General features: G+C 47.9%; 2 protein-coding genes across 5 annotated transcripts in view; one reads left to right on the top strand and one right to left on the bottom strand.

Annotated features, from left to right (window-relative positions):
- Positions 1-209: 209 nt before the first annotated feature.
- On the bottom strand, positions 210-13,653 carry LOC114693052 (MAPK-interacting and spindle-stabilizing protein-like). Of its 3 annotated transcripts, none has more exons than XM_028869282.2 (2): positions 13,566-13,653; positions 210-1,443 (listed from the first exon to the last, which is right to left on the bottom strand). In XM_028869282.2, the coding sequence occupies exon 2, from the start codon at positions 1,352-1,354 to the stop codon at positions 293-295; it is 1,062 nt and encodes a 353-aa protein (XP_028725115.1). In that variant the 5' UTR covers positions 1,355-1,443; positions 13,566-13,653; the 3' UTR covers positions 210-292. The 3 variants fall into 3 exon arrangements, with proteins under 3 accessions (XP_028725115.1, XP_028725103.1, XP_028725095.1); XM_028869270.2 differs by lacking the exon at positions 13,566-13,653 and adding an exon at positions 13,329-13,410; XM_028869262.2 differs by lacking the exon at positions 13,566-13,653 and adding an exon at positions 12,383-12,502.
- Positions 13,654-13,766: 113 nt separating this feature from the next.
- Positions 13,767-14,981, top strand: part of Ppp2r2d (protein phosphatase 2 regulatory subunit Bdelta) — a 38,137-nt gene continuing 36,922 nt past the window's right edge. The window contains exons 1-2 of one of the 2 annotated variants that reach the window (XM_028869231.2): positions 13,767-13,885; positions 13,968-14,060. In XM_028869231.2, the coding sequence (XP_028725064.1) occupies positions 13,879-13,885; positions 13,968-14,060 (100 nt within the window). In that variant the 5' untranslated portion in view covers positions 13,767-13,878. The remainder of the gene's footprint in view (positions 13,886-13,967; positions 14,061-14,981) is intronic. The other variant, XM_028869240.2, reaches the window with a different exon arrangement.

Below are 14,981 nucleotides of genomic sequence, written 5' to 3'. Positions count from 1 at the left end.
AGGGTGTGGGCAGATCCTAATGGAGAGCCAGGCCTCCTGGGAAGCCTTTAGCTGCCACTGCTTCTGTGACTTCTGCACTAGAGAGGCCAGAACTTGATGCTGGTTGGTATACTGGTGAAACCTGAGGACCCAGCTGTCCCTCAAAGGGACCCCACTAAAAACAACCAAGCCTGCAAAGTTGGACAAGGCCCAGAACAAAAAAGTAGTGGTGTGGTTTTTTTTGTTTTTGTTTTTGTCAAAACAACATCATACTGTTTATTACAAGTGTGCCTTTTATCCCCACTGACAAGAGTCATTCAGATTCTGAACTGACACGCTGAGAATTAACATGTAATATAGTCATTAAACATAACAGCATCATTTTGGGGTCAGTAGTATTGTGTCCTTGTTGTTTCCCCAAGGTCTCAGCTTCATGAGTTAAAGTCTTGATGTCTCCCCAAGTTACTGGCTTCCTCTTCCTCTTAGAACGTCTCCTCTTGATGGGTTTGTCATCGACCTTCAGCTGCTTCATTTGTCCGGTGGTCTCCGGGGTGCTCTCCGGGGTGCTCTCCTGGTTGGATGCATCAGGACGGGAGCCACCTGGGACTTCGTTCGTTTTCTGTGGGCCACCAGGCACTGATGGAGCACCAGAAGGTCCTGAAGGCTCCATCACTTGGTAAGAATTATTCGGAGCAGAATGGGGTCCTGGCACGGGATATGATCCTGCAGGGGCAGGATATGATGCTGGTGGTCCCCAGGCTCCCGGTGGCACAGTGCCCCATGGAACAGGCGGTGCTCCTGACACTGGAGGAAGAGCAGTGGGATGTGGTCCTGGAGATGAATATGGCATATTAGGATGCTGCCCTCCTATTCCTGGTGCCCAAAGTCCAGAAGACATGGATCCCCGTGTACCTAAAGTACCAGCTGCAGCTGGATCTGCGGGTGTACCATACGGCTTGGGTAGCTCTGGAAAGGGTATATTTGGTGTGGCATAAGGCCCTGTAGGACCAGGGCCTCGTACAGCAGGGGCTGAATAAGGGCCACTAGGTTGGAGACATGAAGGTCCAGAAAGAAGAAGGGATGCTGGAGATTCTGGTGGTGGTCCAGTTGGAGGGATGGACGGATACATCCCTGTTGGTGCTGGTCCAAAAGATACAGCAGAGGGTGCTATACTTGGTGGGAGTCCAGCTAGCACAGCAGGGGGAGCACTTATGATACTCCGAGGGCCGGAGCCTGGCCAGCCTTGAGGATGCTGGCCAGCTTTTGCATTGCTCACGGCAGAGGTTCTGGCAGGGGACTGTTCAGGTAGCACATACGCCAACAAAAATTCATCTGACATTTTCCCGGCAAGATCTGAACCTGTGGCATGACGCATAGTGGTGATGAATCCAAAGAGACAGGCAATGGAGAACCAGCCTGAGCAAGCTGACTGCTTTAAGTCTGCTTCATAAAGGAAATCGTGCCCTAAACAAAACAAAACAACTGGTTGATCAGATCCCATTGTGAACCTTTAGTGGTCTGGTCACTTCTGCAAAATGAAAAGAAGGCCTGGGAAGACTCAAGTGGTAGAGACTGGGTGGTTGGGGACAGAGACAAGAGGGGCCAGCATGCAGGGAATGGGGGTAAGGAGAGCATGTAAAGAGCAGCAGTGTGAAAAGAGATGGTTCTAGAAATGTTTCCACTGTTGTTTTTGGAAAATAGTCTTGTAACTGATTTTAAAAGGGGTAGTTGTATATTAGAAAAATTCTAGTAGACTGAAAATACCCAAATTGAGAAAGAACATTTACAGAAAACTAAAGTTGACTTCTTCCTTAATGGTGAGAAAGTAGAGTGTTTCCACTTGCAATCAGGAAGTACAAGGCTGGGGTGCCCATTTCACCACTCCTACTTGGCCAGCATCAGAGAGAAGGCCCAGTTAATGGGAGACAAAGACTACAGCAAGGGAAAGACCATGGAGGTAGATGAACAAAGGGAACAAGTCTCTGTTCCAATTATTCGACTGTCTACATGGAAAATTCCAATGAATGGACCACAACAAAAATACCTCCAGGAAGATATGAGTGATCACAGCCAGGCTGCAGGACAGTCACCACACAAAAGCCCATTTCTTTCCTGTGTACCAGCCCTACAAGAGTGCATAAGCAGGCTGGAGAGATGGCTTAGCGGTTAAGGGCACTGGCTGCTCTTCCAGAGGTCCTGAGTTCAATTCCCAGCAACCACATGGTGGCTCACAACCATCCATAATGAGATCTCGTGCCCTCTTCTGGCCTGTAGGCACACATGCAGACAGAACACTGTATACATAATAAATAAATAAATCTTTAAAAAAAAAAAAAAAAAGAGTGCATAAGCACCAAAAGAATTAATATCAGAATTCCAGAATCATCAAAACAGCACAAAGTCAAAGAATCGACACTACCTAACTTCAAATAAGTTCGTAGAGTGACAAAAAACAAGACAGCGGTATACTTGGAATAAGTAAATAAATAAAAACAATGGGATGGAAAAGCTAGTCTGGAAACAGGTCCACACAAGTTTCAACAGATCTTTGACATGACAATGGTACAAAGAAAGTCTATTCCACAAAAGGTGCTGAAATACCCAGATGTCCACAAGCCAAAACAAGTAACTCAGCCAAAGATGGACTCTTCTCAAAAAAGTAGCTCAAATGGATTATAGACCTAAAGACAAGGCATAATAAAACACATAATATTACAAAAAAAAAAAAAAAAAAAAATAGGCAAGACCTTTGTGACCTCAGGTTTGGCAATGAGTTTTTAGACACAATACCAAAACCAAAATTGTGGAAGAAAAACTAAGCTGGGTTTCTCTAAAATGTAAAGCTTCTACTATGTGAAAACCTGTCAGATTGAAAGAAATGGTCTCAAAATATCCCTGGTAGGGCTGTCCAAGAGACTCCCCAAATACACGGTGTATTGCTGTTGTCCTTGGTTATCACCACTCCCCAGAAGTGGAACCTAAGTCCCTACTGCTAAAGATACCATGAATTAAAGATACCTGTTCAGAAACTGGGCCCAGAGACCCCTGAGCTAGAACTGACCTAAATACCCCCTCCTTGAGGGCTAGCTTTCATGGTACAAGAAGACACCATGCAAGCTTCTAAAGAAGGGAAGTTAACCAACAGTCCGACCCAGCATCTCACAATAACCCTAAGGGTGCAGCAGTGGCCCACATACCTTGGCAGTAACCAATAGGTCTCTAATTGGACTTGAGCCCCATTCAAAAACAAGGAAATGATGCCTGGTACTGGAAGCCTAGCTAACTACTCAAGTGCTAGTGAAGGTATAGATACTGGAGGAAAATCTATAACCACATATTTACTAAACCATCAATCATACTCTCTAACAATAATTTAAACATTTGTCTGTCCTTATATCCATCATCAAGGAAACTTCCCTTTGCAACAGACAGAAAACCACAACCAATGAAAATGCAGTTGTAGAGCCCCCTGCCAGTGGATACATGTACAAAACATTCCTGCACCCAAGGCACAGAGAACATTGTGGAAGAGGGGACAGAAAGACTGTAAGAGCCAGATGACTAGGAACTTAGTTGGCTGTAAGAGTGTGTCTCCTGGTAATATCAGAAGCTACATCCATAAAGTCTCACCCACATGAGTTCCCAAACATGAGCTAAACAAGGACAGCACCAATGGACATGCCGTAGTGGACAGAGAAAAGCCCACAAGGCCTCAACCCTACACAAGGAACTATAGGCAACTAAGGAAAGCTGGGAATGGGAGAGACTATCTTCCCTAGGGAAGGGCACACTAATTGGTTGTCCAGTGCCAAACGGTCAGCCCTGAAAACATATAAAAAGGTAGCATTATACAGACTGAATAGGTTATATTTAGGAATATATTTATACATACACACACACACACACACACACACACACACACACACACACACACACACACACACATATATGCAATAACAGTTAAAAAGGAAGCCATAAATTTGAAGAAGAGCGGGGAGGAGTACATGGGAGGGTTTGAGGGAGGAAAGGGAAAGGAGAAATGTTATAATTTTTATAATCTCAAAAATGAAATAAAAATATATCTCTGGTAGAGCTAGTGTCAAAAAACACAGAGGCACCCAGAGAAAGAGGGCTGGTTGGTATACTGGTCATCCAGCTACTGTAACCAATTGCCAGACTTCATGACTTTCAGCAACAGAAGTGTATTCTCCCTCAGCTCAGGATACCAGATGTTCACAACCAGCCTCACTGTAGGCTCAGCTAGGCACCTTCCAGAAGTTCTAATGTCCTTCCTTCTTCCTTCTAGCCTCAGAGGCAGACAACGAGACAATGAGAGGACATCACTGCAGCGGCCCCCTCAGTCTCCATCTCATCTGCTCCTCTGTTTTTCTCCCTTTACCTCTACAACAAAATTACTTTCCACGCTATCAGGGGCTCCAGATAACTATGTTATCATCTCAAGTACCTTAACTAGGGACTGGAGAGATGGCTCAGCAGTTAACTGAACCCTAGCTGCCCTACAAGCACTAGACACATAGGTGATACACAGACATAATGCAAACAAAATACCCATACACATAATAAATAAATAATTTTAAAAGCCTCTCAGCTTGATTATATCCAAAACCTCATGTCCCAATGAGGCTTCACTCACAGTTCAGGGAATGGAAGCATAGATACATCAGCCTCAACAGTCAGCACGGGAAAGGATTAGTCTAAGGAGAAATGGCATATGAGATCGCATGGAGGCATAAGGGGGCCTCAGGCCCCCTGGCTGGCTTCAGCACCTAGGTAAGGTTTAGAGAGGCTCTCACATTTCGAGAGGAATCATGGGAAGTTTCACTAAGAGTAGTATCAGACAGATGCTGGCATTTTTTGTTTTCATTTTGATTTTTCTATGTGTAACCTTGGCTGTCCTGGAACTCACTCTATAGACCAACCTCTCCTCAAACTCGGAGATCTGCCTGCCTCTGCTAGGTTCTTATGATGACTCCTGCAGATGGTTGACAGAAGGGCTGAGGGGGACAGAGATCACTGAAGAAGGGTCAGCTGGACATTCCAGCTCAGAGAGAAGCTAGGGCAGAAGCTGCCAAATTGAGTCTGTCTCCCAAAAGAACTTGTGGGCTTGGCTTGTGCCCTGGGAGAACCAAGGCAGCTCAGACCTGAGAGCAGACATAGCCACGTGCTCAGACCAAAAGCCTTGGTCAGCCTAAGTTTCCTGCTTCACCAGTACAGGGGACAGACACTATTGCTGCTCTTCTAAGTTAAGACTTGATTTCTACATCAAAATAGTAATAAACCACAAGGAGTACATGGGATATGTTTTGCCAAGGACATGGGTCATGTTTATCAAAACTTCACAGTCACAAACAAGATGTCTGGCTGAAGGCCAGATGGGTCTCCTGTGAAGACCTGAGCCCAAAAGTCTCACCCTTGAGCCAGACACAGAACAATCAGCCATGCCTTAGAGGCAGCCATTGCATTTTCCCCAGAAGCCCATAGGGCAGAAACCTCTTCTGCTTTGTGAGGGTGACTGGGCCAGGTCTGTCAAGAAATGAAAACTTGTGTACACACACACACACACACACACACACACACACACACACACACCTGCCCTGTTTCCATTCACTGTTTCCTGCTTTCCCTTCTTCTTCCTCCCACTCCCCCATCTCTGGCAGCAGGTGAGAGACAAGGCCAAAGGTCAGGGACAGGGCATGTCTAAGCATCCTAATGACCTCACCCCCACTCAAAAGGCTGATAAGAGGTTTCTGTCCAGGATTTTACAGTGGGTTTGCGAGTGTGTAAAGATTCTGTCAGCTTATAGGGGTAGGGCTCAGTTTCTGATCTCAAGAGATTTCTGCTTCCAGGATGCTTTTGTGAAAACAGAATTCCAACCACCTCCCCATCACCTTGGTCTCTTCCAGGACTTCCAAGGTTGGCACTGAGCTGCTTCGACTGTCTCAACCAGCAGAGGGCAGCAGCTCCCTGATGAAGAAAGCACCAGCTGCCAGCTTTGTGCTTAAGGAAGCTCCTCCAAGAAGGGCTGGATCAGGCATCTGATACTTCTATGGATATATATATATATATAGTGTGTGTGTCCTGATACTTCTATGGATATATATATATATATATATATATATATATAGTGTGTGTGTGTGTGTGTGTGTGTGTGTGTGTGTGTGTGTGTGTAGACTAGGACCCATAAATGATTCCCACCTCTCTGTGTGTGTGTGTGTGTGTGTGTGTGTGTGTGTGTGTGTGTGTGTACTAGGACCCATAAATGATTCCCACCTCTCTGAAGCTCACTAACAAAAATATCTCTCATTGAGGCCACAAATAAGGTTTATGTAGAATTTTAGTTTACTTTCTGGTACCCTCCTAACTCCTTATGCTAAGCTAGGAACTGTTACTCCTAACTATTAATGATGAAGAAACTAGTTCAGAGAAGCATTGGTGGCACACACTTGTCAGTATATACCTGTGTGCACACCTGTGATCCCAGCATTAGGAATACAGAGGCAAGAAGGCCCAGGAGTTCAACATCATCCTGGACTACAAGGTCAGACTGGCCCACATGAGACTTACAAGAAAGAGAGGGAGGGAGGTGAGTCTTCCAATCTGGTGGAGCAGAAGCTTTGGTTCCTGACTTTGTTGGGCTCCTGGCCTTGGCCATTAGGGTGACACCCTCTATATTCACCTAACTCCTGCACTGGAGTGTGGTGGTGGGGAGCGCTGCTCCAGCTGGACACTCACATTAGGGTAAGTCCCAGCAGCTACTGCCAAGTTCCTAAGACCAAGCTCCTGTGTTAGTCTAAGGGATCAGAGGACAGGACATGGGGTCACCTTGGGTTAAGTTTTGAAGAACATATTCTTGCATACCTGTCCCTTCCTTGTTCTGGATGGGCAGGAGATTCAGCTACAATGAGTCACGAGGCTTCATGTGGGTTCTGTTCCTGGTGGTGGTGTGTTTCTAACAGTGACTCATGGGGTTAATGTCAGGTGCTAATATGAAGAGGCTGCCCTAAAAGGGCTTTCCACAGAGCAAGCAATCTGAGTTGAGGCAGAAGAGAGAAGACTGTGCACTGGGGCTCTCCTCAGAGCAGCCTTCACTCCCCAGATCACATCAATCAAGCTGACATTTCCTCCCACGAGAAGATGAGACAACTCACATTGTTAAGGAGCTTTGATGTACAAAGAGCTTTTCCCAATATACAGGATTCCTAAGTTACTAAGATAAATGGGGGAAGATGTGACATTTATTGTGCATAATTTAAGTTCCAATAGGTTCCCAGTGAAGAAAAACTGCAAGTCGCTGAGCTGAGTGTGCCTCCAGTTCCATGCCTTCTGCTGCCATTCCGGCTCTGCACTGCTCTCAAGCTGCCTTGATTTTGTAATTTAGAGAACAAAGCCATATTGCAGAATATTGGGAAGCTGTATTTTTATTTTTGAAATGAAGTTATCCCCATCTGTGAATTTTTCTTTTCAAAAAAGCACTCAAAATGAGCAAGTGTTTTTCTCTCACTTTAAAATATGTGAGTCAAAAATTCAAAAAAAAAAATCAAATAGCTGACAGTTTAAAAAAAATAGAAAGTGCACAGGTATCTACCAAATTTAGAGAGGAAACGTTTTCACAAGCCTCTACGCCAGAGACCTGCTGTGCATGGATTCAGTGAAGTCTGCTCTGCTTTTAATTTAGGGCCTGCTGTGTTGCTCCAAAATGTAGAACAGAGACGTGCCTGAATATCTGTGTATCAGCTCAAGATGAACAAACCAAGCTGCACCCTATGTCAACAAGGACAGCAGGTCTCAGCCCTCTGCTTCTACCTCTGCCTCCCCTTTAGAAATGGGAGGAACAGCACCATGGAGGGCAGCAGACGGAGCTGATGCACTCCCATAGGTTAACATCATGGCCTCCGGAGTTCCTGAAATAACGCAGGTAAGTGGTAAGGCAAGTGCTTTCTACTGACACCAGGACTTGTGGATCCTGAAAGTTATGAACTTGGTGCTGAGTCTCCACTCCTAGGTAGGATGCTATGTCTAGAGTGTGGGGAGAGATTAGCAGTAAGTGCCTGATTCATACACTAAGCTCTTCAATGGCCTCTGAATTGCCAATGACACACATGCACAGATACCAGGAACATCTTCCAAATCCAATGGGTACATATCAGGTAATGCACCTGCTTCTGATACCTTGGGTGACACCCTAGAGATTCCAGAAGTGTCACTGGAATCTGGCCAAGAGCAATCTCAGGGGTTCCAGGCAAGGAGGCTGGCAACTGGGTAGCAAATACAGCAAAGTATAATTGTCCCAGGACTCCTGCTCCTGCCTGTCCCCAGGGCTTCTCTGTGCTCACCTGCCTTCTCCCCCAGGTTCCTGCCCAGCCCCAAGGAGCTCCAAAGTCTGAATCAGAATGGTAGCTTAGACTGAAGTTAGTGCTGGCATATAGCTACATGAGTCAACCAAGTTTCTCTAGTCTTGCCAGATTAGGCCATGATTGACAATACTACTACTCCCATTGAATTCCTATTAACAGAGTCAAAGAGCTTTGGAAACAGAACCTTTTAAGAAACTGGAGACTCCTGTTAACCATGATCCTCGTGGCTGACCTGCACTGGCTACCTGACTACCCAGTATAGGGACTCAAGGTCTGTGTTCACAGCCCAAGGTGGTAGCAGCCCTGATGCTTCACCCTCTACAAGACAGGTGTGCTGCAGAGGCCTGGACTTCTTCTCCAGGCTCAAGGTTCTCAGGCTCCTTGGATTTATGGTACAGGAGAGCTTGAAGAGAATACAGGGTGAGCACCACCAGAACAATCCATAGCTTCTCTTGAGGTCCCATTTCCTGCAGCAGAAGCCTCTTGGAGGATGCTCCCCTGCATGTGTGGGTGGAGCTAGTTCCTTAGGTCTCCATGTTGCTCCCCAAAGAAGATAAGTCTCATCTGAATGACATTCCACTCCCACTTCAAAGACACTGAACTTCCCGCACCCTCTCTGTCATCTCATTGCTTCCTCAACCCTTATCACCCATCAAGCTCACTGATGCTCCCCCAATAGCCTCAGCACCCACCTTTCTGGCTAAAGCCCAGATCCCTACTTTTTGCTGAGCTCTCACAGACTCCCTCCTGTCCCCCTCCTTACACAGCAGACAGATATGACTCAAAGATGACCTGTTCCTGATGGACTCTGAGCTCCTGTGCACAGAGACTAAATCAGTCTCCCTCAACAGACAGTATTTGTCTTATCATTACTTACTACTGCTGTGGAGACCTTAAGACCAAAGAAGGCAGGGGCCAGAACTCCTATGGGCCATTCTTTAGAGACCTTAAGCACAGTAACTTAAGGTCTCTAAAGAATGACCCACAGGAGTTCACATGAGGACAGGACCACACACTTAGAGGAGGACAACAGAGACAAGAGAAGCAAGTGGGGATAGAGTGGAGGTGGGGAACACAGGCAGGTACTATCCTACTCCATATTAAAGTAAGCAGTAAAAAATCATGAGGCTTGAGATGGCTCTGCCGATCTTCCATAGGTCCTGATTTGGTTCCTAGCACCCATGCCAGGCAAATTACAACTTCCTGTAACTCCCAATACTAGAGGATCCAACACACTCTTCTGGCCTAAGTATAGACATGCATACATTAAAAAATAATAAATTTGGCCTGTGCTGGCTCATTTTATGTCAAGTTGACACAGGGTAAAGTCATCTGAGAGGAGGGAACCTCAATTGAGAAAATGTCTCCTTAAGATCTGGCTGTAGGTAGAGACCCTGGCAACAAAAGTAGCTACCACCGTTAGTTAATCTTTCATTCTATTGGGCATGATAAATTTAATTCAGTAGTTATATATACATCTCGATTGGCTTTGAAAATTATAAATTTATAAACTCAAGTTCCAGTTGCTTCTGGGATACTATCTTACAAGGACTTCAACGTACAGTATGGCTCATTAAGGAAGGGAATGGCTCAGTTGCCTTTAGCCTACTGGCTATGGGTGAGATAGGACCTCTGTTGGTCTTTTCTGTATTGAACACATAGATTGCAAGCCAAGGGCCACTTTGAGATCTTTGGCAGCAATTAACTATGCAGCTCACACACGATTGAGCCTGTATGATAATGAGTATTCAGAGACGGGTAATGCCTGGGGGGCACTCACCAAACTAAGACAGAGCACCTGTGTGGCCTGGGCAGGCATTCTCCATGATGGGTAAGGTGACCTGCTAATGTCCCACACAACCCAAGTCAGAAGCTTATTTTTTAATAAAAGAGGGACCTGTAGGGCCCTGGCCCCCATTTTGGGTAACTGTTGTCTTGCTTGGGGACCTTGACCTATGCTAATTCCCTGCCAGGTTTCACCCTCCTGAATGCTTAAGGGAAGTTCCTTATCTGTGTATCCTGAATAATGGGTTTTAACAGCTTAGATGCAAGATTGTAAAACATCAGTGGCGAACTTCTGCCCTCCAGAGTCCTCCCATTGTGCTGTAAGACTGTATTTAAGACCTCCTCCCCCTTCAAGAAATGACATTAGGCATTTAAAATTTAAAATATATATATATATATATTTGAATGAATGTGAATGTAATCTATGAATACCACAAATGTGATTAATATCATGAGTGTAACTAATGAATATCATGAGTGTAATTTAAAAAAAATCAAAAAAAAAATCTGGCTGTAGGCAAACGTGTTAGGCATTTTCTTAATTAGTGATTTATAGGGAAGGGTCCAGTCCATTGTGGGTGTGGCCACCTCTGGGCTGGTAGTCCTGGGTTCTATAAGGAAGCAGGCTGACCAAGCCATGAGGAGCAAATCAATATGCAGCACCCCTCCATAATCTCTGCATCAGCTCCTGCTTCCAGGTTCCTGCCCTGTTTGATTTCCTGCCATGACTTCCTTCAATGATGGACTATAATGTGAAAGTTAAGTAACTCCCAACCCCAAAGATCATGGTGTTTATCATAGCAATAGTAACCCTAACTAGAACAGTGGTCCAAGCCTTTAATCCCAACACTCAGGAGGAAAAGGCAGAGGAGTTTCTGAGTGAGGCCAACCTGGTCTACATAGAGTTCCAAGACAACCAAGGCTACATGGTAAGTTCTCGTCTCAAACAAACAAAACAATGAAAAAAAAATTTAATTAAACTGCCTTTTAAAAAGAAAATAAAATCATCAAAGCCAAACTCATCCAAAGTCACTATAAGAAAGGTTCTAGTAAGCCAGGTGGTGGTGGTGGTGGTGGTGGTGGTGGTGGTGGTGGTGGTGGTGCACACCTTTAGTCTTAGCACTCAGGAGGTAAGGCAGGTGGATCTCTGAGGCCAGCCTGGTCTACAGACTGAGTTCCAGGACAGGCTCCAAAGCTACATAGAGAAACTCTGTCTCAAAAAAAAAAAGGAAAAAGAAAAAAAAGGATTCTAGCCCCAGACAGTGGCAACACAGAGGTCAAACTATGACCCAGTACTTCAAAACAAGCCACAAGAGCCAGTTCAGCATTAAAGTCTTATTCTTCAACATCTAATGATTTGTGACTACACCAATGATCACAGTGCAGCTACGCAGAGGGGACTCTGAGAGGTGCGTAAGGACAGTCCATTTAAGAGGTAAGGAAGTTGAGGTTCTGAGATGTGACATTCACAGTCTGTCTGGATCTAAATCTCTGCTCATTGTCACAGTGCTGCATCAAAGACAGAGCTAGAGCTGATGCACAGACAGATGCCCAGGGCAGCAAGAGCCTGCTTTCCAGATGCTTCAGATAGAATGTGCAGAAGCCACGTGTGCCAGCATCAGAAACTGAGTGATTCCCCATTCTTCACTTCAGTGATGTCAGGTTGGATGCAATAAGGGTGGTAGTGATGGCTATCTCCTCCTCCAGGTGCTCACGGCCCCCCTTTCCTCCTTGATCCTTCTCCTCCCTCTTCTTTTTACTCAAGAGTTCATTTTCTGATACACACTGCCCATCACTAGTTATTAGGGCAGCTATTCACATTCAGACTACTATTCTTCATACAGATGCATCCCGGTGCACATGGACACACATCTGACAGTGGGAGCCATTTTTTTCACGGCATGTTTTAAACATGCAGCTACAATTTGGCAGAATGGAATATTTAACCTGGTGTTACTTGAGATACCTATGCTCTATATGGAGTTCAAATAAACTTAACTTAGACCCCAGTTCTGCAAGCAGTCTCAGAATGTTCCTTCCAAGGCCTGGAATTCCTTCTTCAAGTCTCTTTGGCTGCCCAGGGTCAGCTCCTCCCCAGCATGTGCTCCCATGATTATGCATGTGCTCTTAACAATCCTGAAGCTCACTACTCCCACACCTTCAATGCCCGTGTCTCCCTCTTATTCTTCTCCATTAGTCTCACATACCCAGACACCTGCACCTCATTTTATCCTCCTACTTACCGCACAGTTTCTTTCCGAAGCAAACCTGGGTGCTGCTGATGGAAGGCACTGTTCCATCATGACTCTCCCCACTCGTGGCCACGGCCAGCCGTCTCATTAGAGTCCACCCTCCTGAAAACGGCTTCCTGCCCCTACCTCCTCGCCTCCACTACTAGCCTTCCTCGGCCATTTTCTCTGGTTTCTTGCTGCCCCTTAAACAAATCAGGAAGCTAGGTGTGGTGGAGGCCAGCCTCGGATTACATGGCAAAACCCTGACCAAAAGCGTGTGTGTGTGTGTGTGTGTGTGTGTGTGTGTGTGTGTGTGTGTGTGTGTAATTGCAAAAGAATAAATTCAAAGAACGAAAAAAGAAAAGGTCTGGGTGGACCTGCGTGTGCACTGGCTGTTCCCACTTCTACCAGCTGCCCAAGACTTCGCAGGGCTTGCACTCTTGTCTCCTCCAATCGCTCTCTTAAGATGCCAACGCTCCTGCTTCTCCTTCTCCTTTCCCTCCTTCTCTGCCATGTTTTTCTTATTGTCTCTTCTCCATTGAGGAGTAACCTCCACCAGGACAGATGAAATCAACTCTACATATGCAGCGTTCCAGCCAAGACTGAGAACAGGCAGGAGCCTGCTAAAAGGCAGACCAGCATTTGTGGAGTGGGGAATGCTGTGGTTTGGAACAACTGCCCTCTAGTGGTACAATACGCCCACTGCCAACTTCACAGTATCTATGAAAGTTGATTTCGAATACGTCAAGCCCACCAGCGAATAATCCCTCTTTATGCTTTAAAAAAAAATGAAAAATAAAAAAACACCCACAATAAAAGCAAAAATCGACAACAGCTCCCTAGGGCTATACTAAGAGATCAAGGACCCCTCTGAAGTAGCATTCTGATGCTAACGGTGCGCAGAGGCTAAGAAAGATACTGGGGCAAGAGAGCGTGGGAGATGGGCAAAGTTACGCACTCAGGTGCTGGGCTCCAGATGCTGGTGGCTCAGAGGCCCCGCCTGCCCACTGCCGAGCGCTCTCTATCTGCAGATTCACGGAGGTACCGCGTCTCCGTTGGCTCAGCTGTGGGGAAGGGTCTGGGCCTACGGGCAGCGAGTCCAGCCGGCTGCAGATGCAAGTCTGAAGGCCTTAAAGACGCAAGCCTGGGGCGTCGCGTCCTAGCCTTCAACACGATTCGAGAAGGCCACCTGTACCTGCCGGTGGACTATTCCGAGACGTTCTTTCCACGGCCTGCAGCGGCTACGCGTGTCCAACCTCAAGACGGCTCGCGCAGACGCAGTCGGCGCGCGGTGCGCTCCCGGCAGCCCCCGCGGCACCGGCCATCGGAGGAGGCGGAGGGGGATGACGTCATCCAGCGGGGCGACGGACATTGGGCGCCATTTTGAAAAGGGAAAAAATTCCCTCCCCGGCGGCGGCGGCGGCGGCGGGAGCGGCGGCGGCGGCCGAGGCTGAGCGCTCGTAGCGCCTCGGTCGGCCGCGCTCAGCTGGGCGCGTCCCGCCCGCGCCATGGCAGGTAAGAGCCGTGCGCGAGCGGGCGGGTGGACGGACGGTGGTGGGACGGGGCGGGGCCGGCCTGACGGCGCGCTCTGTTGCAGGAGCCGGAGGAGGCGGCTGCCCGGCGGGCGGCAACGACTTCCAGTGGTGCTTCTCGCAGGTGAAGGGCGCTGTCGACGAGGACGTGGCGGAAGGTGAGACCCGACCGACCCCCGAGCCCCGGGAGCAAGGTCACGCTCCGCCGCCGGCCCGATTGAGGCCGCCTGTGCCCTCCTGGCCGGTGCTGTCCTGTGCGACCCTCGGGCCGGCCAGCGGCCGAAGAGAGGGAGGGGCGGCTGTAGGGAGCCTGCGTGGGGAGAGTCTGCGGCGGAGGCCCGCCTCGGGGATCTGTTGGGGAGACGGCAGTGGACGTTAGCCTTGGGAGGCTCTGTGGGGGATGGCCGTGGACGCCAGCCTCGGGGGGTCAGTGGGCAGATGGCTGTGGACGCCTGCCTCGGGGGTGGGGGGTCAGTGGGCAGATGGCCGTGGAGACCAGCCTCGGAAGGCTGTGGGGAGTCTTGAGGAGGTAAGGCGGGAGACACACATCAAACCATGCGGGGTAAAGTAGGTAGGTCTGTGGCCACAGTCTCTGGAGTCTAGGGTGTACAACTGTCTTGAATGCGGGCCCCCAGAGTCTGTAGGGAGGCAGGGCTGTAGACACTGGTCTTTGACTGTGGCCCTGGGATTGAGCTAAGAGTTGGTACCGTAGGCCCATATGTTGGGGGGTGGAGGGGCATGGCCGTTGGTCTTGAGGCCCTGTGGGGTAAATCATGTCTCACACACTGATGTCGGGGCCCGTGTGGTATAAAAGGGGACCGTGGACTCTGGTCTCTTTGGGGCCTGTACAAGGGAAAAGGAGATCCATGCAAGGCTTTTGGTCTCTGGGGCCCATTCGTGAGACTGAACTCTTGAGACATTGTGTGCTCCGGGTGCCCTCCTCAGGGGACGTAGGTGTGCCAGTCTGCCCAGTCCGATCTCAAGCCAGAGAGACACTGGTCAGCCCTGGGCTTCCATGTCTTGGTTGTGAGGCTCTGCAGTAGTGGCATTCCACTGCTGAGTGTCTTCTCTTCCTCTGC

The sequence above is a fragment of the Peromyscus leucopus genome, chromosome 1 (genome assembly GCF_004664715.2).
Source record: "Peromyscus leucopus breed LL Stock chromosome 1, UCI_PerLeu_2.1, whole genome shotgun sequence".
NCBI classification, from domain to species: Eukaryota; Metazoa; Chordata; class Mammalia; order Rodentia; family Cricetidae; genus Peromyscus; species Peromyscus leucopus.
Note: the sequence above shows the minus strand (reverse complement) of the source record. Positions and strands in the feature narration are given on the sequence as shown.

Bases quoted from the DNA above. Each gene is read 5' to 3' on its own strand.
- LOC114693052 (XM_028869262.2), bottom strand. From the start codon at position 12,479: ATGAGACGGCTGGCCGTGGCCACGAGTGGGGAGAGTCATGATGGAACA. The intron at 1,444-12,382 runs GTAAGTAGGAGG...TGTTTTGTTTAG, and splicing joins CTTCGGAAAGAAACTGTGCG to GGCACGATTTCCTTTATGAA.